Raw genomic sequence first — 27,279 nt, forward strand, 5'->3', positions numbered from 1 at the left:
TGGGCTCACGGTGGGTGTGACCGGTGAACGGGGGGTGCTTACTCCTACTAGGCAACTAATTCCACTTCTGGTGTGTCCAGGGGTCCGTGTTTACCCAACTATCTATTTTGTACTGCTTGTAGGAGTTATGAGATTGATCACTGTTCGTTATCTTCACCTTGCATTTATTCACTTACTGATATTAATTGTATATATTTCTTTCTCTTTCAGGGACCTCAGAAACAATCAAATAACAAAGATACCTGATACAGCATTCTCTGGTCTGGTGAATTTACAGACTCTGTAAGTGTATTTTACTTGTAATTTTTAACAAAAATAAACGATAAGAAAATCCTCTGTATAATACCCGTTTTACGAAATATAACAATACATATTTAGGTAAGTACATTCGTGTCAAGATTATTTTCAGAATCTCTAGTCAGTTTAAACTGGACAAAATATTCACGACAATGATAGTGTACACTTTCTGAACATGTCCTCTATGGGAAATTCGCAGTATCTTGTTCAGATGTATTTTAAACAGAAATGTGAATCAGGAATCAATGATAGGCATTTGTATGCTCAAAGAAAGTCTTACTGGTTGTGTTGATAATGCAGAGACTATTGCAGATAGGATTGGGTCAGTTGGTCTGACCTGAATTTTGAGTGAGTGAGTTCGATTGTTCTCGGTCGGTGTAAAATTGAGCACCCCTATGGTAGGGATATTGATAATCCTTTTCACATGTAAAACTTATTCGGTACCAATGTTGATGCACCAGCTGCTCATTTCGACAAATAATGTCTTTTCAGTGTTATATTCGATACAACTTGTGTTCTTCAAACTTTTTTTTCGAATGACAAATAATTGGAAACTAATAACATTAATTTCAAACGATGTTGTCACTGTGTTACTAGTCGAACTCTGAATCATGACAAAGTAAAGATACGCATGCAACGAGAGTCAATCTCATATTTATCATGAAAGGTGAAGATAACAAATAAGGATCAACCTTACAATCCTATAATGAATTCAAAATAATGAGTTGGGCAAACATGGACCCCTGAACACACCTAGGACGAATAAGCATCCCCTGTCGAAAGGTAACATCCACCATGAGCTTTATATCATGATCAGTTAAACGGAATTATCCATACTTAAAATTAGGGTGTCAAAAGCGAACTGCCAATCAGAATGAAACACGCCAGGCAACATTTGGGCCAATGATATTCAGTATTTGCAACTATATTGTTATAAAGATGATTGCATTTGCGAAACGCATACTTTAAATGAAACCCCTGCATCATCAACGTGTTTGTAAATAACCTGAACTAATCGGAAAACTGACCATACGCAGAACCAGTTCTTGCGTATCGAATAAGTTGAGAGATCTGAACACGATATGAAGGTGGGAGTTGAATATTGCTGCATAAATATGGGAAGTTGATGATGGAGAAGCTAAACTCATTTTGTAAATCAAAAAATTAATACGAAATTGATAATGGGATAAACACAAACCTTTGGAAACATGAGACAATGCCAAGTGGTTGGTGATTAAGTATATACTGCCGATAGTATCTCGGCACGAGAAGCTATATACAGCACAGACAATGCGTGTTGTTAATTTAACAAAATCCTCTCGCAATATATTACTTCACCCAGCAATATAAAGCCGCGATAGTCTCTCGTGGTTTTGAATCAAGCCATGCCTAAGCAATTGCGTTGTAAATTACCGTTTTTCAGCAGAATGCTTGTTTGAAACGTATGCCTGATCGCAATTCTGAGTATAAACTATAGATCAAATGCTGTCATGATGTTGTGGTATTCTGTTAAAAATCTGAGTATAAACTACAAACTACAAACCAAACGCTGTCATGATATATGCTGTGACATTCTCTTAAAATCCCTGTACCTTTATAAAAAAAAAATCAAATAACATATTAGATCATGTGTATGGAGTCTGCGTACATAATCAGTATTTTCATTCCACGTTATTGTGTTTGTACATCCATTTATGCATTTGATTTTTTTTGGGAAAACCACGTTTCCCAAGCATCTGTATACATTGTAAAGTGTAACATATATCTAAATAAAGTATAATGAGGGTCAATATTTTCTTCATTCCTCGGGTAGTAAAAATTAATTGTAATAATTAGTAAGCAGAATAATCCCTAGTTGATATGAAATAGAATCAGTCGTGATGAAAACCCAGAAAGTTAACGTCTTATCCAGTGTTCACGATTAAACGTTATATCAAATATATAGAATCAATAGTACACTATATCAGGCAGAATGAATTCAGGTCTACACTAAATGCAGTAAACAAAAACATTTCTAGTATGTAGTTCATGATATAAAATATAGTATTCTAAATAAATCTATGTTATCCTAAACAGAATCAATCCTATTCTGTGAAGAGGTGAAGAAAGCCAAAAGTGACCAATCTATTACATTTTTTAATGATTACTAAATTAGGAGTTGGACAAACACGGGCCCCTCAACATACCAGGGGTGTAATCAATCGTCAAAAGGGAAGTACCGCATCCCTTATCGATATGTTACTCATGCGATTGATTAATGTTAATTATCTTCACCTTTCATATGGAAAATGGAATTCCTATTGAAAGCAATATCAATTTAAATATACAGAAACAAAATAAACCATAGTACACAAAATCAATATTAGCGTATACCAAGTAAAATCAGTCTTAGTGCATGGGAAAACAATCAATTTTAATAAAGACATATTCTTAGAAATTCATCTTATTATAGGGAGGTTGGTAACGAGGTCACCATCACGATGAGTATTTACATTGCATATAGTGTAGCATAGATACAATTTGTAACGTGTAGAGGTCACCCAGCCAAGTGCTGATCTCGATCCCTGTTACTTTACTTGCGTGATCAAGAGAGAGACTCTACAACATCACTCGAAAAGATAGCTCATTATCGAGGTAGTGTAAGTTCTATCTTACACTGTTCGCTACAGACACCCCTGCTCGGGAAGCTTTGATCCTATGCTTAGTGTGAGTCCTTTCTGATTTTTTAGCACCTGCTTAGTAAGGATATCCGCTATTCCCGACGACAACAGTCGTCGTTTCCGGACGAAGCCACGTCCTTATCGAGATATTCCAAAATACTCTAACTGAAGGCCTCCTAGCAAACACCAGAATTTGATATACATTGACAACTTATGTCTCCATCTCAGCCTATGTTGTTTGTAACTGTGTTATAGATATCTTTCGTCACTACCTGGTAATAGCTTTATTCATCATATTGTCCTTGAGTTCACAAATAAAGACGTTTAGCTTCTTATGACTTGTCCGCTCTTCTGTAAGCAGAACCTTTTTATGTTAATATTTTTGTCTCGCATTCTCCAGCTCCATCTGTCGCTGGACATCCCTATTTTCCAGATAAGACATGCGATCTTCAAATATGAAAACCTGATTGGTATGCGTGTCTTCCTTTTCAGCCTTGATGGCTTCGCATTGATCTTGCATCTGATTAAGCTTCTCTGTCATCCCTGAGCTGTAGTTGTCTTTAACTTTCCTAGAGTATTTGTTTTTCATTTGCGCGAGCTGTGCTTGCCAGTAAGTCCCCTTTCCCCAACTTTCCTGTGAGTTTCGTCATTTAACTCTTGATAGCGTTTTGTTCTGAAATCTACATCTTCCAGCAGTCATTGTACAGTTGTATTTAACACAGCCTTAACTCCTTAGACCCCCTCCTCCTAAGAGTGTTTCTCCAGCTCTACTATTTTTCTGTCATGTGTCATTTGTCTGTCAAAAGCTTCGTTATGTTCACGATTTATTGCCGTGAAGTCTACTATTTTTTTTTCACTTATTTGCTTCAGTTGTGAATTATCCCCTTCGAAGATGACACATTATCCTGCTGTTCTTCACACAGTGTCCTAACTTCCTCTTGATATTCACTTATTTTTTTTTTTTTTGGTTTCTTTTCCTCCACAGCTGTTCCCTGATATAATATAAATTTCTCTTCCCCGTTTTCTTGCATCAAACAGGATGTGGCTTTAGTGGATTATTCTCACATATCACTTTTTGATATTTGCAAATGTCCGCATTCCATTTTTGCAGCATTAATTCCATAATATCATATCTGTTGCACTTTTCAGTGGTGATTGTTCGTTTGTGGCGGTATCGGATGAAATACTCTGGCCATTTACCGTATTTAGTAAATATCTGATTGCATGTTTCTTTGTCAGCTGTTCATCTACGAATACTGATTTTGCTTTGTTCAGCAGTGAATGTATTTTTGATGAAAATTTTAGAATATATTCTTCATATTGTCTTCTCATGTTCTGCAGCTGAGTTCCATAGATTTCTAGCAAGGTAATCACGTAATCGCTGTGTTATGGCAGAATACAATTCAGAAATATTAGGCCTCACAACTGGACTAAGTTGAGTCGCACATGTAAGTGAATCATCCTTCAAGCAAAAAGATAACTCCTCGGACTGTCTATGGGCAGTCCAACGAATTATTTATGAAATCATGTTTGATTGAGTCCACAATAATTTTCTAGATTGTTTTGGTTTTTACCATTAAAACTTGGCAATCTTTCTTTAGGCTCATCACGATTAGGAGTTTCGTGATTTTCTTGAAATTGGTTCTTTCTTATTTTTCCACAAATTGTGTCCTCTGTATTCATTTCCATATTCAAATATCCGTACATTGTTACTGGATATATGGTAATGAGAGTTTATATTTCTATTATTAACCCGATAAGAAAATTGTTATTCATTCTTTGTTTGTCTTCACATGCAGCTGTCATGCATATTTTCTTCCAAGTTTTTGGTATAGCCAGTATTGTGATTATGCATCATAGATGTGACATCGTATGTGCCACAACAACATATAACTGGGCCAAATGCTGTCTGACGTTTTTCATACCGAGGTCTTTCTTGGCACACTGAGTTTAACTATGGATGACTCCGTTTACCTGATCAAGATACAGGGCTCACGGCGGGTGTGACCGGTCGACGGTGAATGCTTAATCCCCCTAGACACATAAATCCACCTCTAGTATATCCAGGGTTCCATGTTTGCCCAACTCTCTATTTTGCATTGCTTATAGGATTTATCAGATTGATCACTTCGCAGGACACTTAAGGTAACGAATGAACTCGGTATGATAATGAGATCATAATGAGCTAATACGTCATGACAGTTGCTCCGCCTTGATCAATCCATATTTGGATACACATACACAAACTCTAATTTTAGGATCATATAAAAATATATCGGAATATTGCCTTTATTCTACGCTTAAAATAAGTCAATTTTCCCTGATTTGACAATACATCACAAGACATTATGATGAGAAATACCCCGGTGAAGTTTGTCGTATGGTTGGAATCAGCGTCTAAAATGCGCTTACTAGGCACATGGCAAAGACGACGCGACGTTCAGAAGATGTCAGCTGTACAACTTTGAAATCGGAAAAATCAAGGTAAATTCTTGTAATTGAAATAATGATGTATGAATACCTGAAACCAAAGTTGTCAACAATGAAAGTAGACAACATTTACTGTGTTTTATACATTGACTCAATACTTTAGAGGTAGTATATACATAGTTTGATGTTCCTTGTTTACATACTGCACACGTCACACGTAGTCGATGTGTAGCATATATTAGGTGCACACACGCAAAATAGGCCTATATGTTAGAGAACTGATGCTCAAATGGTACCAGTTGTTGTTTGTTTATATAAACATGATTTACATGAGTACAGGCGGGTATCTAGGTAGTAAAATCCACAGGCACCTAAAGTATGGATATTACATGTACTTACCCCCCCCCCCTCTTTCTTTTGATTTTTTTCTTCTTGCTATAATTTCTCTGAAATAAGTAAATTCCCTATCTATCTCATCCTTCTTTCGATTCAAGTAATCCTTTCACGCTTTTTGTAAGCTTCTACCGGTATGATTTAATTTATTTATTGATCCACCAAGCATGTTGGCATACAATCATTTTACACAATATGAGAATGATGACAAACTAAATACTAACAGTTCATATGCATATTTGTAAAGACGTTTATATATATTTGGCATGTACATATGACGTCAAACTGTATATATAATTTAGTATTGCATGTATAACATTAGCAACCTATAATTTATTACAAAATTTGTGCTCATTTTTTTTTCATACCCGGACAAGGCCAATCTCTAAAGCTTACACAAAATGTGAAACGATTACAGTACTTTAGAAATCGAAAAAGAAATGAGTTAGACCGGGAATCAACACATTTCAGATTTATCGCTGCAAAAAATATTTTCAAAAATGGGGGGGGGGGGGGGCGCTAGTATCAGTGCATCAGGTATCTGTGGTAATATCTTGTACAAATGCACCTGTAACTACATTAATTTTGATGCTCTAGATTTACAGTCACATTTAATTTTATCAAGTGACATGCTAGAAAAAAGATAAACTTGGGATATTTTCGCTTACATTACAGTTTGAATAAATGGAAGAAAAGTAAAAGACCCTGAATGCATACTGATTGACCACATTTTTTATGTGTATTTGAGACCCTTCTTTAATACATTGAATATTTGCGGCATATGTATTTATAATATGAGATAATGTTATTTACAGATGTGCATGATACCAACAAGAATGTGAACTTTTCAAAGAGCATGATATTTCCAATTTTCCACATCTCTAGACCAGTGACCACAAATGTACATACAAGGTAATTTTTACAAACTTTAAATAATCCAATCAGGCACTGGATATACATAAATATAGGCTTTATTTACATCTAGTCAATATTAATTTCTTCAAAATGATAAATAAGAGAAAATTCATATGAAGCATGTTTTGATATTGCTGTATGGTATGACATTTGAATGTTTTTATGTTATAATGCACATATAAACTTGAACACTTAGACCTACAGTATTGTGTTTTAAATATTTTTGACTGGCAACTTTCATCTTTTTTGCCATTTAGTACCCACAGATGACAGCCATATTGACTCCAGTAGATAATATTCATCTCCATCAGCTGGTTACTAGCTGTACATAGTGGTCAAACCAGGATATCCACTAATTGCATTCAGTGATGTGAATTGTCATCTGCATTTGTGCTTATGAACTTTAGTAAACTGTCAAGTTTTAATATCAAGAAAATGACTGCTGAAAAAGCATCTAATCTTGTGTTCTATGAATGTTTTCAATTAAAGGTCAACTGAAACGAAATATAACTTTTTTCCATATTAAGTATGTATTTGCTTCATTTAGATCGTATAAAATGATTGTGCGGGTTTGTTTGGTTCATTTTGGTCATATATCCGCGATAAGCGCGGATAAAGATAGCGCACCTGTGTCAGAGCAGAAAATATTGCGGGAGTTATGCCCCTTTACACGAACCCGCCATATTGAAACTAAAGACGCTAATCAGCAGGTGACGTCCGGTAAACAACGAGTAAATATGGTGTTTTGTGCGGTTCCTGACTGTAAGGTTTAATATAGATAGAGTAACAATGTTTAGTTTCCCTACACACAAAAAAAATTGCGGAATTTGGGTAGGGAAATTAAAAACAATGGATTAATTATTGGCCGTCGAAGCACTCTATTGAGGACTGTTAGGCCTACATAATAAGCCGTCCATCAGCTGTCCATGGCATGGTCTTTGCATGGAACACTCAAGAATGCAATGAAAGAAAAAGCCAATCCCAATTCTCTTTGATTACAAACCGCTACACGTAGCTACAAAGACCTGAAAGGGCCGAAAACGGAAAACAGATTTGGACTTTCCCCTTCATAAACAAAACTTCCAGAGCTGTGGAGAAAAGAACGTAAGTTTTGATGTAAATGATATTGGCTTTTTTATTGACATTGATATAGTATGACACGATTTATTTGTTTATTTGTTCTCTATACGAATATCCTCTACCCCCACCCGTCACACAATTATTTCATACTGAAGCTTATTTTTATTACCCCCCCCCCCCCCTTCATGCAGTCACACAAGTCATTCATAATTGAAGTTTACTTTCATTCATTTGTTTATATTAGTTTATATGAGTTAGAAGTTGATGACAATGTCCGAATCATTCTTCCCCCACCACCCAATTCCAAGACAATCAACAAAAACAACCAATTCCATTCAATGTCATATGATCCTGCCATTCAAAATGATTAAATCATGAATGGGACAAACACTTATGAAATGACTACACAAACCACATATGGAATGATTGCAAGATTTGTACTAGAGCCACAAAATGACATGAATTGTATTATCAAATTTGTTTTCAAAAATATTACACATTGGTGTAAATTTAATGGATACTTTGAATGTTCAATTGTTCATGTAACATACATGTACATACATATGTATACAAGTTAGGTGAAGGATATCAAGTAAATATCTATGAATATTATTCTAGATTGAAGTGAACTTTTGCAAATGTGTAAATTAGAATCATAGCCAATATGCATGTTAAGTAACTTTGTATAAAATCTGAATATTTTTTCACTTGTGTTCTACACTCATGCCCTTTAGATTTTTTACACTTTGTCCATGATGTTACTCTCGATACTGTTACTAAATTTGAATACAAACTCAATACAGTGTCAAACATGAAAAAATTGTAATTTTTTCTAAAATTCATTATTGTTATGCCATAAAGGTAAATGATTTTAAAACAAGTAAATATAGGACACATATTTGTACTGAGTTTTCTCTGAAGTACAATAATTAATATAAAATCCAGAAATAGGTATAGAAAAATCTACACAAGTAGTAGTACAATAAAAATATCACTAGTCGAGTATACTTAATCAGCTTTATGATATACATGCAACATGACTAAGTACACATGATCCACATTTGATTAATTAAATGCAGAGCATATATTTATTTATCCATGCTGATACTATGTAAATTTCCCAAGTTACAGAACCCCCCCCCCCCCCCCCAAAGAAGCAATTTTACAATTTACTAAATAGATAAATTGTGAAATTGATAAATGAATATTTCTTACAACCATAGTTTTGATAATATTCTTATAATTATGAGATGGAAAATTAAACTTGTATCATTAAATAAATCCAGTTGTTGGAAAAAGAAACGGAATACATGTACAAATTTTACATGTAGGTCAATTTTGACCATTGACATACTTATTTTCATTTTTATCTACTAATTTGCATTAAATTATTTGAAATACTTGAATAAATTAGCAATTTCAATCTAGAAACTATTAAAGAACATTGGTATTTAATAGTATCTAGACATTTATTTTACAATGCTTCATTAATATGAAAATTAATTTTCTGCGACATTTGAATTTTTTTGTTTTTCTTCACCTCAAATATGTACATTTTCTAAATTGACCCACATAATTAGTATGTATGTGAGTGGATATTCATAATACTAGACAATAAGTACATGTTTATTGAATTGTAACGTTTTGTTATATTTCAGATTAAGCCTTTGAATTGATGCAGGATGTGATCAGTTTGGCTCCTACAGAAACTCCAGGAAGTTAATATAATGGATGTTGTTGGTAATTCTCCTGCCCCGATCACAAATTCCTACCAACATGTGTCAAACTCAGGTGACTGGGACTGTAGACCTTTTGGATTTAACCCAAATTACATATATGTAAATTGGTGATATATATATATATATTATGTACAATATAAAAACTGAACATCAAACTATGTTTACTTGTTTATATTTATTTATATCACTTATGAAAAATGCATTAAGAATTTATCACACATTTAAATTAATACCAAAGGGTATTTAAATCCACAGTACTGTTGTGATGGAATGATTTCTTATCATAGTCACAACGCAGGATAGAATAACTTTCCAATTGTTTTTCCCAAGCTACTACCAGATCTCCAATATGCATGATGTCTGTAAAATCTGTTAAAAAAATTATGAAGAATTTTAAAATTTCAAATATAATTGATGACTTTCATCTAACCAAAAAAAAAAAAATTGTGGGGGGGATGGGGTTACTTTAAATATGAATGATTTTTCAGGAATTAACATAAGAAATTGATTGAGGCACATTATATGTTTATTTGAAAGGAAGTGCATAAAAGGGTCAACAATCCAGTGGGTTTAGATATTGAAATAGGAGAGGTTCATTATGACTATGGCTCATAGTGAATCAGGAGACCGAGTGCCTGCCCCATTGACCATTGACATACTTATTTTCATTTTTATCTACTAATTTGCATTAAATTATTTGAAATACTTAAATAAATTAGCAATTTCAATCTAGAAAATATTAAAGAACATTGGTTTTTAATAGCATCTAGACATTTATTTTACAATGCTTCATTAATGACTATGACTATGGCCGTGTCATAGTGAATCAGGAGACTGAGTGCCCCCCCCCCCCCCCCCCCCCCAATATTAACTTTGAGTAATCATAACAAAATACATACTTGTGAATCAATTCCCCCTCCTCCAAGGGACCAATATTTTGTATGCATTCATAATAAGCTGTTCCTATAACCAATCTGTTGAGACAGTTTGCCACAACAAAACCTTCGTGATCTGTGATGCAGGACACGCCCACTTCTTCAATCCTATGCACTGCAACATTTGGACTCCCTTCTTGAGGGCATTGCGATGACATTACTAGCCTATATGATCACCTGTTAGAATAATAGAAAACTAGTCTTAGAAATACATGCTGATGCACTTCTGAGCTTTGAGTAATCGTTTCGTTTTCATTAAAAGTCTCATATAAATAATTAGCCTAAATTAACAAACCATTGCATATCGACCTCGCATATCAGATGGTGAACAGGTGAAGGGCATTCGTCCGATTGATTCTCGCTGTTTTCTGAATAACTATCGTTTTCCACTAGTGGGGATGCGTCTCGCTGTACAACTGGTTCGTATTGGCAGGGCTGCACATTAACACTAAGCGATATATCTATTTCAGGAATACAATCTTCCGAATGATTTTGATATCGTGCCGCCATATTGAAATATCAGGTTCGCCTAAAGGGCAGATAACTCATACAATAACATTTACCGGGTTGAAATTAACGATGTCGTATCTACCTGGATGATCGAAACAAAAATTATTCTTATGTGAAAACATTTAAGGAATGGTATTTTCTTACGGAATTTATTTGAAAAACGAACTTTGAAAATCGTTTCAGTTGACCTTTAAACACAAAACAAAATGAGAAATAGTTTTATTGAAACTTAATTGAAATTCACTTTGAATTACTTTACATTGACTGAGTACTTCAAATTTTAATCTTTCTACATTTTCATGGTCAAGTGATAAAACGTATTTGAGAGTGAAGGGGGGGGTGTCATATGAAATAAAAAGATTGACACTCATTTCGTGAACTAGATAGTTTACACACTGCAGCCACTTATCTTTATTTTCAATAATGAATTAAGAATATGTCTTAAAACTGGGAAAACAACCCCCCCCCCCAAGTAGTGGAGGAGTATGTGTCACTTCTGGTTTTCCAGTAGCTAGATACATATTTTGTTGAAAGCAATTTTGATTTTCAAGTTGTCACCTTAAACTATTTCTAAAAGAAATCCAACTCGAGTCGTCAAGTATTCCCACGGATTTTTTTTTATATATACACAGTGATATAATACAAATATTCATTGTAGAACAAGATACATATACCCCCCCCCCCCCACCTCATTATATATGTTTCATTGCAAGAGCAGATGCTGCATGGGTCCAGACTCCTACCCAAACCCACTCAATTTGAAAAGTAATAACTCCATGACATTTTAATCGTTTTTAAAACTATCAAATTAAGTTATCCCCTTCCCTAAACTGTGTTTCATTGCAAGAGCCGCATGGGTCCAGATATAGACAACCACCCTTCAACAGTGTTTCATGAAAACATACATGTAGTGTATCATATTTTTGTATATATTCTACATCTATTTAGTAGATACTGCATGTTTGTAACCTTGTTTAGACACCCCCCACCCCCAATGCAGGGATTGACACCCGAGACTATATTCCTGGATCAGCGCATGATTTGCACCGCGAATCGTCAGTTACAAATTACGCACTGAGTTCGATCAGAAATATAAGAACTTGTTGTACTAATGGCCATCACGTATGATGTGTTCGAGGTAATGCAGATAATTCAACACCGCACCGATCTCTGAAATTAAATGCATACTTCTTTGCATCAGATTAAATTTTCAAAAAAAAATATAGATACTGGTGTGTTGTTGTATTCATACCAAAGCGAAGAAATATTTTTTGAATATATGTAATACATATATTACACACTTGTTTGTTTAACACATTCACATTGTAGGAATTATTTCGTTTTAGGCCTAGATCGAGGGTAGATAGTGCATATATATTTATGTGTGTAGTCTGATTAAAACCAGCTCCCTTCTAATGGTCCCTGACGACGATAGGGGAAAAAAGGGGGGGGGGGGTAATCAGACTCTCATTCATTCATGAGGTATAAGATTGGAATTTAAATAATCTGATTGTAAACAGATCTTTTATCCGTTCCGTTATCATTATGTCGATACAAACGCAGAATGTTTGAATACAAACTAGAGTTTATAATGTCTCTGAAATTAGTTGTTAAATATAACTGTCTTGGTTACTGGAAGTACAAGACCAACAGTCCGGTACAATAAATGTATTACCAAACTGTTAACAGGCACTGTCCCTTGGTGCCCCCTGTAATCAAGTCAACAATTCATTCTTTCTTTACTGAACACTTCATACAATTAATTGTTTTCATTTATATAATCATTCTATTCTAACCTCTCTGCATTAGCATAAGACATTCAGAACAACTGGATCCTACATGTACATATGTTTTATACTTGCATACTGTACTTACTAAACTATAATAATACTGATTTGATTACAATTTTATATGTATTCACACAACACACTTGGACCTATCCACTGTCTCAGAAACTGATGTGTGAGACAGTTGGGTTATTTTATTGTATATCATGTTGTTAATTTAAATCTTGTCTGCAATCAGTATTTCATATATAGTTATAGACATGTGCAGTGCAGAAGTGTGAACTCTGATAGTATTAGTAATTCTGAATGATTGTTTTCTTATTTTCATTACTATACATGCCCCCCCCCCCCTTCCCAAGGAACCTTGATTGGCGAATAAACAATAGAGAGAGAGTTAGAGTTAAAAGATTAAAACTAAAGTAAATGTTTCTTGGTTAAAATACATTGGTTGTCCTGCGTACATGTATCATGTATATGTTTACATAATAAATTGTAATTTTCCCGCCGTGTTACTTCCCTTTCCAGTATCTAATTTTGGATCAATATTCTACATCAGTGCTGCGTTTGAATATTAATTAGATAGCGTGTTTACATGCATATCAAAGATAAAACTGGACGGCGGTAAGAGGAAAATAAATGTATTGTGATACCATGAGATTATTTGAAAGCTTTGAACAAGGCTTTATCTAAAAATCACTGTCCAAATCTTGAAATATTCTTGAACAGTACACTGGACTCGAGAAAAAACACAAATAAACAAAGTGCAGGGGTAGGTTTTCATCTTGCGGACCATTTTTAACTTATTTGCAAGCGGATTATCCAATTTGGACAGTGAATACTCGATTCTGTGAAACTTATTCTTTTCTATCATGTCATGTTTTTATTATTTTATGTACAGCTGGCTGTGCGCCGTGTCGATTTATGATCATCTATTTGCGTCTTGTATAATCTGGTCAAATGACGTCATATGACCCTTGACATCTTAAGTAAACATGCGAAGTGAAAGTACAGGAGGCGTATATATGTTGTGATACTTGAAAAGTGTCTTTAGTTTTTTAATATTAATAAATGACCTACACCCAAAACAATAGGATATAAAGCTTCATTTTTCTGAATAATTCTTAAACATGACCTTAAGTCAAACGCGTTTTATTTCCCTCTCCTAGTTAAGATTAATAATTGGCAAGAATAAGTTACTTGTTCACCTATTCATTATGTTTACACTTCATTAACAGCTAAAAAAAACCGCTGTCGTCAATTGTTACGAATTTATTTGATAAAGAACAAGTTTAAAAATTAACAAATCTATTTAATTAAATATTATTAAAATAAATCAATAATTTCAAATTTTTAGTGTCCTTAACTCAGTGCTCTCTTCTTTACTCCTACCAACGCTAACCATGACTTCAGAAATCTTCACGAGCTCTTAATTTTACAACTGGACGTCTGATTGCTGACAAGTAATTCTAATCACTAACTCAAACTGCTAGCGACATTCTGTTTTTTTTTTAAATAAGAGATGTTTATCAAGACTCGGTTGTAAATAAGTAGATAACTAAGTCACCATTACATGTTTTAAAGCAACACATATATAAGAAAGTATATCAATAAAACAAGAAATACACAGAAACATTCGTTATTTTTCAAGCTGTGCCACATTCTCAACATAATCACGGTTATTTCTAATTATAAACAACAAGATCGGGATCGAGATATCCATGACATCGTCCGAATTCCTGTAATGTTGAGGAGATAAGAAAGCAGTATGTAAAGATGTCCCGATGTGTGTCAAGTATAAACGATGAGACATGTGTTTTATAATAATAAAGTGACAATATTACTAAACGTAGTAAATGATAATACTGTAGTAGGAATTTGTACAACCTGCACAAAACACAAAAATCAACCAAATCTGCTTTTTCTCTATAAATAAATAGGCGTTACATAAACATTTATTACAAGGATACAGTAAACAAAATCATTCACAGTGTACGTTAAACAAAATTAATATCAATGTGTAGTAAACATAATAAATTCTAATAAATTGTAAACAAAATTAATCCTTGTGTAAAACAAACAAAATATATTCTAGTGTATAGTACAGAATCAATCCCAGTTCAAAGTAATGGACATTAAACCCTACTGTGAAGTCAATAAAATCAATCCTACTGTATCCTAAACAAAATCAATCTTCGGGTGTAGTGAACATAATCGAATCCGTTATATATTCAACAAAATCAATGCTAGTGTAAAGTAAACAAAATCAAACTATATTGTGCAGTAAAAACATTAATCATAATGTATACTAAACAAATGCGTCTGTACAAATTGTATAGCAAACAAAAATAATGCATAGTAAACGAAATCAAACCTAGTGCATAGCATAACGAATCAATTCTTGTGTACGATAAACAAAATCAACCCAAGTGTGTTGTAACGGAAATGAATCCCAAAGTGTTGCAAACATAATCAACTCTAGTGTATTTTTAACAAAATAAATCGTAATGCATCGTAAACAAATCGACACTGGCATGTAGCAAACATATTGAAATATAGTGTGTGGATAACGATATGAATATTGCTGGTCATATTGAATCCAACTTGTCAATGTCGACGGAGTTAAAGTTAAATGATGTTTAAGAACAGCACCGGTTATCTATAAAATATAGTAATTAGAGAGGGTAGTGTCTTTATTGAAATGGACATTACTTTCGAAGTTGTTTTATACTTACTACGCGTCTACTAAGAGATGCCGTATTTCAAATCCATTCCCAAAATACAATACGACAGTTTTCGTATGTGTATCTACCACAGGTCCATTCTATCGAAAGTGTTCAAACATTTCGGACATTTAAAGCAAACATCGCAAATCATAGTTTATGCTAAGGTATGTGGTGGAAAATACTGCATTTATTGTATTGTGTATGCTTATAATATCACACTAATAGTCGTAAAAAGTTACCATATATTTATTTTGATTCAGATTGTTGAAACTTATGTATAATGTTATTAAATTCAATTGATTGGCCATTAATCTCGCACAAAATTGAGATGTTAGTCTGTCAATAACAACTTTATCAAATTAGATACACAGATGTGAACCAGATAAAGAAGACTTAGTGGTGTCAACTATGATATATTGACGCCGTATATGTATGAAAATTAAAAAAAAACAACATGTTGATAGATGAACTTTCGTTGATATATCTTATCTTGAGTTAAAGGTCACATAATTTTTTTTTGTAAACTCGTGACCAAATTTCATTGAACTACAATCAAACTAGTAGCATGTGCAAACACAATAAACCCGCTTATATGATTAAGAGAAAGAGTTTGGACCGAGTGTTACCAATCGACACGATATTCTTACTCCTCCTGGTCATTTAATCCTACTTCTGGTTTGTTCAAGTCTCCGCGTTTCCCAACTCTATTTTTTTAATACTTTATCGCAGTTATGATTTACATCATGATCGTTATTTTCACCTTTCCTTTGTACAATTAAAAATTGTGCAACAAAGACTGATATATATATATATATATATATATATATATATATATATATATATATATCAGGAAAAAATAAAGGTTAATATTAAATTCGCTTACTCTTTAGGGGACACAAATAACAAATTCAACATAGAACAACACATGTAGCGCTCAGGAAAACACCAACAATACACATAAGAATGAACCAATTTAAAATAATCCCCATAGTCAAAACGTTGTCTAGTGTTGTAAATTTACAATCTAAGTAAGTACAATTTGAAAATGAATGAAGCCGATGCATTTAATGGCAAAAGATATATTTTCGATGTGTAAATTCAAACCATTACATTTGAAAACAATTTCCATTGAAAATTGTGATTGTGAGTAAATAAAGAAGTTAGTTGATTTGTTCCTAGCAGTCATACATTCACCAGTCCATGCAGAATGGGGTCATTTGAAAATGGAAGTGCGTGTTTTGCACGATGAAGTTTCTTTTATTTTAAATTCTGAGTGACCATATACTGACCTGTGTTGTATATAACCTAACCTGGTGCAGTTTATGCTTCACATAATATGTTTCAGTGATTATAAAGCTTAAACTACACTACTCTAGGTCTATACCGTGTGATATAGGTCATCATTTCTGTTAAATACCATGTACATATGTAGATAATATGGTGTTAAAGTACCCACTACGCTATTCTCGAAAAGATAAACGATAGAACACGATACACGCACGATACGTTAAGATACACATGGGGTACGATAGGCTACACACACCATACGATGTGATAAACGAAAAAAACAACTGATAAACGCAAATACGATAAGCGCTCTTCATGATATATACAAATTGTGATAAACGAACATCACGATGGATCTGATCAACGTAAAATGCGATAAACGCGCTTCACCATAAATGCAAAACGCGATCAATGGTCTTCACGATAAACGGAAAATCTGATATATATGTTGTAAATTTAGAAATAATTTAGACAGAACGAAATGTTGGGAGGTAGAAGATTATGTTGATATTAATTGAAATATATCAATATTCACTATTAACTAGACAGGTATATAAAAGAATCAAATTGAAAGGCAATAATGTATTTGCACAAATAATTATCATATTTTTTGTTTTGAACTTGCTGATATAAATGATACATTTTATTCAATAATCAACATGTGCTTATTCTGTTCAACATAAACCTTTTGCTATCAGTAAAAGACAATTCTTGCCAGTAGAAATTCTGTAAGTTTGAAACTCCTTCATTAACCAGAAGGCAAATTGATATTTGATTTGTTCACTCATCTACTAGATGAAGACCTGCGCATGCGCAGAAAATTGAAATAGAGCTGTTGAGTTTTGGGTTTTTGAGGATTTACACACAAATTTTTCAACTTCAAACAAACATTAATACATCAACTACTAATAAAACGTATACTAAATTGAAAACTGGAGCACCCATCCCTTTTAGTAATGAAAACAATGATACTTTGAATTCTGTTGACTGACAAATGTAGGTGTTGAAATCGGGTGGTGTATGATTAAGCCTTTACCAGTTTTGCTAAATATACATTAATCAACGACTATTCACGTTCCTCGCTTTATTTACCCCATTTCAGTCCGTACGTTAATCTACGAAACTAATTCGTGTCCTCCTTCTCATTTGTTTCACTGCAGCAGTGGCCAATAGCTTAGATCATTTGCCTGACATGCGAATCTCATCCGCGACAGACCCAAGTCGTTAAAACAGGTAGTAAGAATTCCATCGCCAAGCACTCGACATTAAGGATGGTTGCCACAGGTCCTCTAAGACGACCTTAAAAACAGATGATCCCTACCACGGTAGATACAGTACACTGTTCAATGACTGTAAGCGCCGAGCAAAGGCCTACATTTGAAGTCCTCCATCGGTCTCGGTTACGCCTCTATATGAGTGAACAATTCTCGAGATAAACGTTAAACAGATAAAATCAATCGATAAATCTCCTTTACTTCCGATACTTGTATGCGGTCAATTGGTGCCCAATCGGCGGATCTTTATAGGTAAGGTGTTACAACCCCACCCATTTGTTTGATTGAAATAGATCAATGCTAAACAATCGCCTCTATAGCGTAGCAATAAGATCCATTTATATTTACATACTTCGTCTCTCTCTGTGTACAATATTCCTAAACTTGTTATAAAACCTGATTTATATACCAAAAACAAAACAAAACAAAATTTGAAAATTACATTCTATACTTATGTTGAAATTCCTTTCAAATGATTGAAAGAATGATATCATCGTTGATAAGGTTATGTAATTACAATGGACTATTTGTAATCTGTCCAATCAAATAAAACAGCATAGATATTTCTTGACCCACGCTACTATTTTTTTCTTCTTCAAACTTTTCATTTGAAATCAGGAAACTATAAAATATATGGACCTGAATAAATACTACAACATAACATCAATATAATGCATAGTGACACACACTGTGCTTGATATCCTGCCCCAGTGGCTCTTTTCTTTTAATGTCTATCATCTGGTAATGCAAGTTAGTTTTGGCTGAAATTTTACCAGACCCCAATATCATTTAAACAATTAAGCTTTCCTGGAATGCGAAATTGAACCAAATAATATTTTGTGTAGCAATGGGGTGTATTTTGCATCAAGCAATAAGTTCACCACAGATTCAACAATTGCAACTACATGTACTGACTGTTTAAAAAAACAACTACACGAGATGATATTTCTATACGTTAGATATCCCCTACACTATGAATGCTAGTTGGTACTCAAAAGTAATTTGAACATGTTCAAATCCATATCTTAATAGCGTCAAATAAAACGAATAAATATAAATAAAAGACGACTTGTTTTATTAGCACTTTTGAAACGGTTCAAACATGTTTGTGCATACTGTGTATACTCTAAAAATCCTTTACCAAATATAGAGTAACATCAAGGTGAAAGGGTACACTGGCTAATCCATTTACGTAACAAACATGTCAACCATAGGGTAATTTGGATAATAGGTGAAGATAACGGACATTGATCAAGCTCATAAACAAATGATACGTGGAAACAAGAACAAATAAAATGTACTCGTGTCTTGTTTCATCGGGGAATGAAGGTATGTATCATTGCAGAAAAAAGGCATAACCCAGTATACAGGTTATACATTTTTTCTGCAAATTATTTTCTTGTTTATTAACAGTGAAACTAATTTTGAAATGAAAGAAGCTGACCAAGTTAAAGGGAATCGATAGGCTTCTGATATACGAATAAAAGTCATTGTTCTTTAAACATGTTCCATTCATAGTGGTCAAAGTAGATATAGAAAACTTAGTAGATGGTCCATGCAGATGCAAGTTTACATTTTACAACTTGTTAGCATTGAATTAAGTTTCATCCGTGTGGTACAGTTTTCCGTCGTAGATAATATGACAAGTGTAAAATTTCGAAGTAGGTAAAATTGCCTTAGTCAAACAGAGAAGTTTCAGATTTTTTCAGGTAGTTTCGGTGTTTAGGTTACATATTACACACAGGTGAGAACATCTGTTATTGTTCTTCGTGAGTCATCCGTCGTTCACTAACATCGGAATAGTTTTAACTCTTGGTAACTAATTTCAAAGTATTTTTAAAATATATATGAAGGACCTTTGGAAGAGGCGGGCACAAAATGAAAATACGAGGACAGCTGCACTCCCAAATATTTAAGAGCGGGAAAAATGTCCATTCTTTAAAAATAGTCGCCTCTACAACCATACATCTGTAAGGGAAAATAATCCATATATAGCAGGGAGGTTATCCACCAAAATTGTAAATTCATGCTCTTCTCGGTAGATGTTAGACTTCAGGGCTGATGCAAATTTAGTATGTAATGTTTTTAACCAAATATTTATCTATTATGTTCTACAATGCTCTTGATACTAAAGTGAGATTAATTGTATAATTAGAATAAATATATCATAGGGAGTAAACTTTTGGTCCCAGGGTGCTGCCGAAATCCTTACAGGAGTTTCTGTTTTTATTCCTGGAGTCACCCATTTAAGCTTCCTCATGCAAATTAATAATAAATATATTTAGGAAGATATCAAAATTATTAATTTCGCAGCTGCATAACATGACAGGTCAAATAAGTCATATCGTATCAATGTATAGAGCTCAGGCGGGTGTGACCGGTTGACAAGGGATGCTTACTCCTCCTAGGCACCCGATCCCACCGTGTTTGCCCAACCCTCTATTTGTATTGCTTATACGAGTTATGGAATTGGTCATTGTTTATTATTTTCACCTTTCATTGTTATAATGCTCTACAGGTTATATTTTGTTTTCATCAAATGCTACACTCTCAATGTTTTGCAAAACTCTTATATTTGCTTCTGAAGAAAAAAATTGTACCAATACATATATCAGAAGTAGTGTAAATCAATCGTGAGTATTAACCTATTCTAAAAAACCTTTAATAAATTTGAAATCACAAAGCTAGTCTCTAATCAACAACATCAAGAAGTATAGTTTTTCTAGGTATCGTGGACACTTATTGTCTAGACTGTTTTGGCACCAGAGACAGCTGCCCCTTCAATAAAAATAGCAAAGGGAACCATTTGCACCAAGTGATCAGTCATTTAATAATCACTTTACTGAACACCACTCTGATTTTACAAACACGTGGTATGTTGTTGATGTGAAGAAGAAGCTGGGGTTCCCCATTGACAATGTATTCGTAGTATTTGGTAATCAGGTCTTTCAACATTCTCTTGTATTTTCCACGGTGTGAATTGTGCTCCTGTATTAGGTTGGTATTCTGAAGAGAAAAATATGCAATTAATTAACTCGTACATGGAACATATATGTTGTTATTGTCGTAATCTTAACATTTAAATATATCGAGGACGTTTTATTCATAAGCACTAGTTATTTTCGTTTATATTTCGATTCAATAAATCCCAGTGATCTCCATTTTTGGGTCACTGTTAAATATTTTAATTAATATAACTGTTGATGGCAATTAAAATGTCACTCATCATTATGACAAACGGGAAAAATGTTTCTCCATCGTGAACTTCCGATATGTATGTACTAACATTCTACCATCACATGCATAAAGCGTTCATTTATTAATTATGAACTTAACAAACATGGTTCAGTTGCATAACTGTATAGCTTGTTCGGCGTATAATCAGTTTTTTTAAAATCTTTTATTTAATGCAATATCAACAAATATATAAATCATTCATCAACACTATTCCCTTACAGCAACAGCGTTCTACATATTCACATATATTTTATACTTTAATGAATTTGTAGTGGGTTATATAACACAATTTTATGCTAAAGGAGGAAAAAGATGTTTTATATCAATTTTATTTTCAACATAGATGTATTTTAAAGGGTATACAATAAAGTTTACAATAATTAGATTGAATTTTCAAGTCATACAAAGCTAGTGTTTACCACATCAAAGGCTACCTCCGTTTACCTGTATGACACACTACCACATGCATAAAAAGTCAAACTGCCTCCAGGTAAACAAAATGCGAAGGAACCGACCCTCCACCCTTACCGGGCCTCTCATATACAAACTTTCTAAAATATATTTTAAATACATATATTTGAATACGATTGTTCTACAATTTATCGATATGTATTTAAAGCCCATTTCACTGAGATATATCAATTTTCACTGTTACAAGAGGTTTCAGTTCGTTTACAATTCATTTTATATTGATAAATCTTGAGTACAAAAAAAAATAAAAATATTAAGAACCTCTGATAGATTTGTTTCATTATTAAAGCCTATGGCGATATGTTTCCAAGAAATATCAATATTTAGTACATTGTTAATCCTTTTCCATATTCTTTTAGACGTTATGTAGGCATATATAAGATGTGCTATGCTTTCAATTTCACCACAGTTTTCACAATATTTTTGTATATTTGAATTTCATTTGCTAACATTCAAATTACAATTGACAAGTTTATGTAACAATTGATAGTTAAACTCTGACATTTGTTTATCTGAAAATTTTTCGACTTCTAGTAGGTCAATTGTCTTTCATAAATGTTTTTGAAATGTCAAACTTTTCCGTCCAAAAGGTTTCTGTGATTGCCTTAATACATTTGTTATCAACTAATATGTTATGTAAGAAAGATGCTTTAATATTCAATATATTAAAAAAAAGTTATCTTTTTTTTAAATAATACATGCATGGAAGGTAAAAATAACGAACAGTGGTCAATCTCACAACTCCTACAAGCAATACAAAATATATAGTTGAGCAAACACGGCCCCCATGGACACACCAGAGGTGGGATCAGGTGCGTAAGAGGAGTAAGCATTCCTGCCGAACGGTTGTCTGTAATATTAATGTAGGGAGTTTCTTTGCAGTCAAACATACCGTTAAAACGATTGAATATTGTTTTTGAAATATAGTATTCACAGATAATATTGTTTCTATGGGATATTGGATCTTGAAAATATTTAAAATTTCTAAATACACCTTTAATATCATATAAGTATTTGGTGTATAGAACTCCTGACTTGTCCCAATTGGGAAAATAAATTGGATGCTTTCTGAACTGAAATAAGTTTCCTTTCTAAATTGGTAAATATAAGGATTCTTCTGAAGTACAGACTGTGGACAAAAGTATTCGCACGATCGCGTCATTTTTCAAACGTGTTTATCGAGTATCATGCACTGCGGGTTATCTCTCTTTGCACAGAATCGAGGTAAGCTACTGAAAAACAAGTTGATGATACAAGGATTTCAACAGTCTCGATTGAAGTCAGCATTTCGCAAATTATATTGTCGTTATAACGATCTACTTCGTCAATACAACCTCGCATTGGGTCAAATGCTGTCTGACGTGTTTCGTACCGATTGTTAAGCCGTTCTTGGCATACTGATTTTGACTGCGGACAACTTCGTTTACCTGATCAGGATATAAGGCACAAGGCGGGTGTGACCGGTCAACAGGGGGTGCTTACTCCTCCTCGGCACCTGATCCCACCTCAGGTGTGTCCAGGGGTCCGTGTTTGCCCAACTGTCTATTTTGTAATGCTTATAGGAGTTATAAGATTGATCACTGTTCGTTATCTCCACCTTACATACATGAGTTATCCTTTCCGATGATGTATTTAAAATAATGAAGGTCAATTATGTGGCGTAATGATGTTTGTGTTCGTCTGCTACTATGTTTATACATGCACGGTAGTGATTAGAAAACATGGGTTGTAAACATCGGAACTGGATATAGGCTCATAAGAAAACATCGTAGCATTAGTTCAGGGCTGTAAAACTTTCGGGGAAGATGTAAAATTATTATGAATTCCTATATCAACTGTGTATGGAGCTTGGGATAAATTTCGAGTGCAAGGTACAACAGAAAATTAACAAAGAAATGGACGAAGAATAATATTGAGTGCAGGTGCACAACGCAGACTTGCTAGATAGACACTGTTGGATAGAAAAAGACCACTGCCGGACGTTACAAAAATGGAATGAAAATAGCAATGCAAATATTTCAAAGAAAACTATTTGGCGATGTTTAAGACAAAAATGGATACTAAATATGTATTTGTATAAAAAAAAATACGGTCCAAGTTAACAATCGTGTAAAACGTGCGTAATGGTGTGCGGGTAAAATAAACTGGGCCGTGATATATGAAATGAAAATGGTAATTTCTTCTGACATGTTCCAGATTGTCTTTGGAAAATACGGTCGAGTATATATATGGAGAAGTGATTTAACTATTGACTGTTGGACTGTATTTTCCCTCGAAACTGGTAAAATATTTAGGGATGCATTACGTGTCATGGCGTTATCACTCTTTGCAGAGTCAATACATATAGCAACATGAATAACTCTGAACGATACGTAGATAACGTGTGGCCTGTATAGCAAACCTCTTTCAAGACTATTATTATCTGTTTATGGATGGTCATGCACCTGTTCATTGATCGTGTCTTTCAACCAATTACAAAACTGACAAATTCCAGAACTGAAGTGGCTCACACAATCACCTGATTTATGCCCTGTAGAAAACATATGGCTGGTAATTAAAAGAAAACTTCATATCGCATTCGTACATTAAATTCTGGTGATGAACTGTATCACAAAATTCTGGAAATCTGGACTTCGTTTACAGTAATTTATACAAAATCTCCATACACCCTTCCACAACGAGTGCGCCAATTTCAAAGGGTCCGATTGTATATCACGAAAGTATTAAGGTACTTGGCCTTCTTTTATTTTATTGATTATTGATAGAAACAAATTGTTTATTTGCAATATCTTTGCATTTACAAGTTATTTGTCCTGTTCAGACACTCCAAAAATATGTGTGTTTACGGTCAAGCGTTTTAGATAAACAAAATGGCCGTCATCGCCCGAGCGAATACTTCTGTAGTCATAGAGATGTCTTTAATTATTTTGGTTTTGTTAAAAGCGCAAATTACTTCTGTATAGAACAACGTCAGAAATTGATATGTTTATATTATTTTACATCTTTTAAGTTTGTTTCAATTATATACCTCTTTTTGAGATTTATGTTCAAGAAATGTTTAGAGACTGGATGTAGTACTTTGCAGACGTGTAATCCAAGACACTTTTAATGAGAAAAAATGGAATGAACATAAAAAATATTGACCCCCCCCCCTTCAATTCCTTTCCAATAAGTGTATTTCTTTTGATTTTTTCCCCTGTATTACGTAGAAAATAAATATCGTTTTGTTCAGTTGCTTAATTATTTCATCAGGGAGATTGAGAATTATCGACGCATTACATTGTAATTTAGAAATAATGAGATTATTGATTATCTCTTATTTGCCTACAGTTGTTAAATTTCTTTCTCCCCAGTTATCGAGTATGCTGATGATTTGATGAATTGTTAAATTTCTTTCTCCCCAGTTATCGAGTATGCTGATACTTTGATGAATTATTAAATGTCTTTCTCCCCAGTTATCGAGTATGCTACGATAAGAAAATCCTCTGTATAATACCCGTTTTACGAAACCATACATATCTAGATTTGTAAAATAAAAGATCCGTATTTTTATCACACACACAAATACAAGAACAATCGTGTCAAGGTGAATTTTATGAATATCTAGTCATTTTAGAATAGACACAATATCCACGACGATGGTACTGTACATTTTCTGAAGATGTCGTAGATGGAAGATCCGCAGTATGTTGTCTCCATGCATCTTAAACAGAAATGTGAATCGGAAAATACATCATAGGCATTTGCATGTTCCAGGATTATTTTACTGGCTACGTTTATAATATAGAGGCTATTGCAGATACGATTAAGTGAGTTGGTGTGACCTGAATTTTTAGTGATTGAATTCAATTCTTCTCGGTCGATGTAAAATTGGACACCTCCATCATAGGGATATTGATACTTTTTTTCACAATTAAAACTTAGACGGTACCATTTCGATGCACCAAATGCGCATTTTGACAAATAATGTATCTTGAGTGATATATTCGATACAACTTGTGTTCTTCAAATTGATTTCAATTCTTCTTTTTTTTTCGAATGACAAACAATTGGAAACCAATACTATTAATTTCAAATGGTTATGTTACTCCTTAGTCGAACTGAGAACCATGACAAAGTTAAGATACACATGGAACAATATTCCATTATCACCTGCATATGGTGTTTATATACCTCAACTGATTCGATATCCAAGAGCTTGTTCTGCGTATAGCCAGTTTTTAAATCGAGGTAAGCCACTGACAAACAAGTTGATGGTACAGGGATTTCAACAGTATCGATTGAAGTCAACATTTCGCAAATTCTATGGTCGTTATAACGATCTAGTTCGTCAATACAACCTCGCATTGGGTCAAATGCTGTCTGACGTGTTTTATACCGATTGTTAAGTCGTTCTTGGCACACTAATTTTGACTGCGGATAACTCCGTTTACCTGATCAGGATGTGGGGCTCACGGCGGGTGTGACCGGTCAACAGGGGATGCTTACTCCTCCTCGGCACCTGATCCCACATCTGGTGTGTCCAGGGGTCCGTGTTTGCCCAACTATCTATTTTGTATTGCTTGTAGGAGTTATGAGATTGATCACTGTTCCTTATATTCACCTTGTATTAATGAAAGCAACACAATGATAGTTCCCTTTACATTTCTCTTTCTGTTTAAAGCCGAATTACATTAAGTGACTTACTGACCACCCATATCATTATGCCAGAAACTAACTAAACTTCAAATATAAGCATAATTTAAAGATTTGGAAAGTCAAACAATGCTCATAATTTTGCAAACGTCTAAATGATGTTCAAACATTCCTATAAATAATTATAAGTACGGGTTAATAGAACTCTCGCTCTTTAATGTTTTGATATCAATATTGCGACCTTATTTTGTTTTACTTTGAAAAGGAATAAATATATTTTAAAAAATGATATACTAACCTTGAAAACTCGTGTATCATATTTATCTTATACTTCTAATTTAATTTAAAACAGAATTTTAAATCGCTATAAGTATGGATTGACGTAGCTTCCTCTTTTCATACGATTGGGCTTTAATTTGCTTGTCTTTGAAATGAAAAAAAAAATAGAAAAAATGTATTTGCCTTAAAAACTAGTGCAACTTTCTACAATTCTCACCCATTAATATTTCGGTTGGTGATTTTGATGACAGATTAATTTGTTTGTTAATTTGTTGCATTTATCTTGTAATTAAATATTGCTCGTACTGTAATATCAATATTAATTGTCGCTGTCGGCATTGATCATCATTTCCATTACACAATGGTACGAATTACTAAATAACTATTTTGTACCCTAATTATTTCGAATTAATATATTCGCATCGTTTTTCTTTCACATTCACGTTTTCTTGCAATGATATCCATAATGTTGCCAAATTTCTATAATTATGAATGAAAATATGCCTTTCCCTATCATGTTCTGGTGATGGTACGAACTAGAACGAATCATTGCCATCTAATTTCAAAATCAATTTAAAAAATCACCTGAGTTAAACATTGATATTTTGTTTTACAATGCTTTAAGGA

The 27,279-nt window shown here is 33.6% G+C and overlaps 1 protein-coding gene and 2 long non-coding RNA genes across 4 annotated transcripts in view; 2 read left to right on the forward strand and 1 right to left on the reverse strand.

Annotated features, from left to right (window-relative positions):
* Positions 1-27,279, forward strand: part of LOC130049293 (leucine-rich repeat-containing protein 70-like) — a 1,034,056-nt gene that overhangs the window by 984,064 nt on the left and 22,713 nt on the right. The window contains exon 5 of the mRNA XM_056146708.1: positions 211-282. Coding sequence (XP_056002683.1) covers positions 211-282 — 72 coding nt within the window. The remainder of the gene's footprint in view (positions 1-210; positions 283-27,279) is intronic.
* Positions 5,161-7,161, forward strand: LOC125673057 (uncharacterized). Its single transcript, XR_007369253.2, has 3 exons — positions 5,161-5,441; positions 6,596-6,692; positions 6,953-7,161. It is a non-coding gene; the product is annotated as an uncharacterized LOC125673057 (long non-coding RNA).
* On the reverse strand, positions 9,671-11,150 carry LOC130049295 (uncharacterized). Of its 2 annotated transcripts, XR_008797797.1 has the most exons (3): positions 10,745-10,943; positions 10,414-10,626; positions 9,671-9,883 (listed from the first exon to the last, which is right to left on the reverse strand). It is a non-coding gene; the product is annotated as an uncharacterized LOC130049295 (long non-coding RNA). The 2 variants fall into 2 exon arrangements; XR_008797796.1 differs by having other exon boundaries at positions 10,414-11,150.

Source organism: Ostrea edulis, chromosome 8 (genome assembly GCF_947568905.1).
Source record: "Ostrea edulis chromosome 8, xbOstEdul1.1, whole genome shotgun sequence".
In the NCBI taxonomy this organism is placed as follows: domain Eukaryota; kingdom Metazoa; phylum Mollusca; class Bivalvia; order Ostreida; family Ostreidae; genus Ostrea; species Ostrea edulis.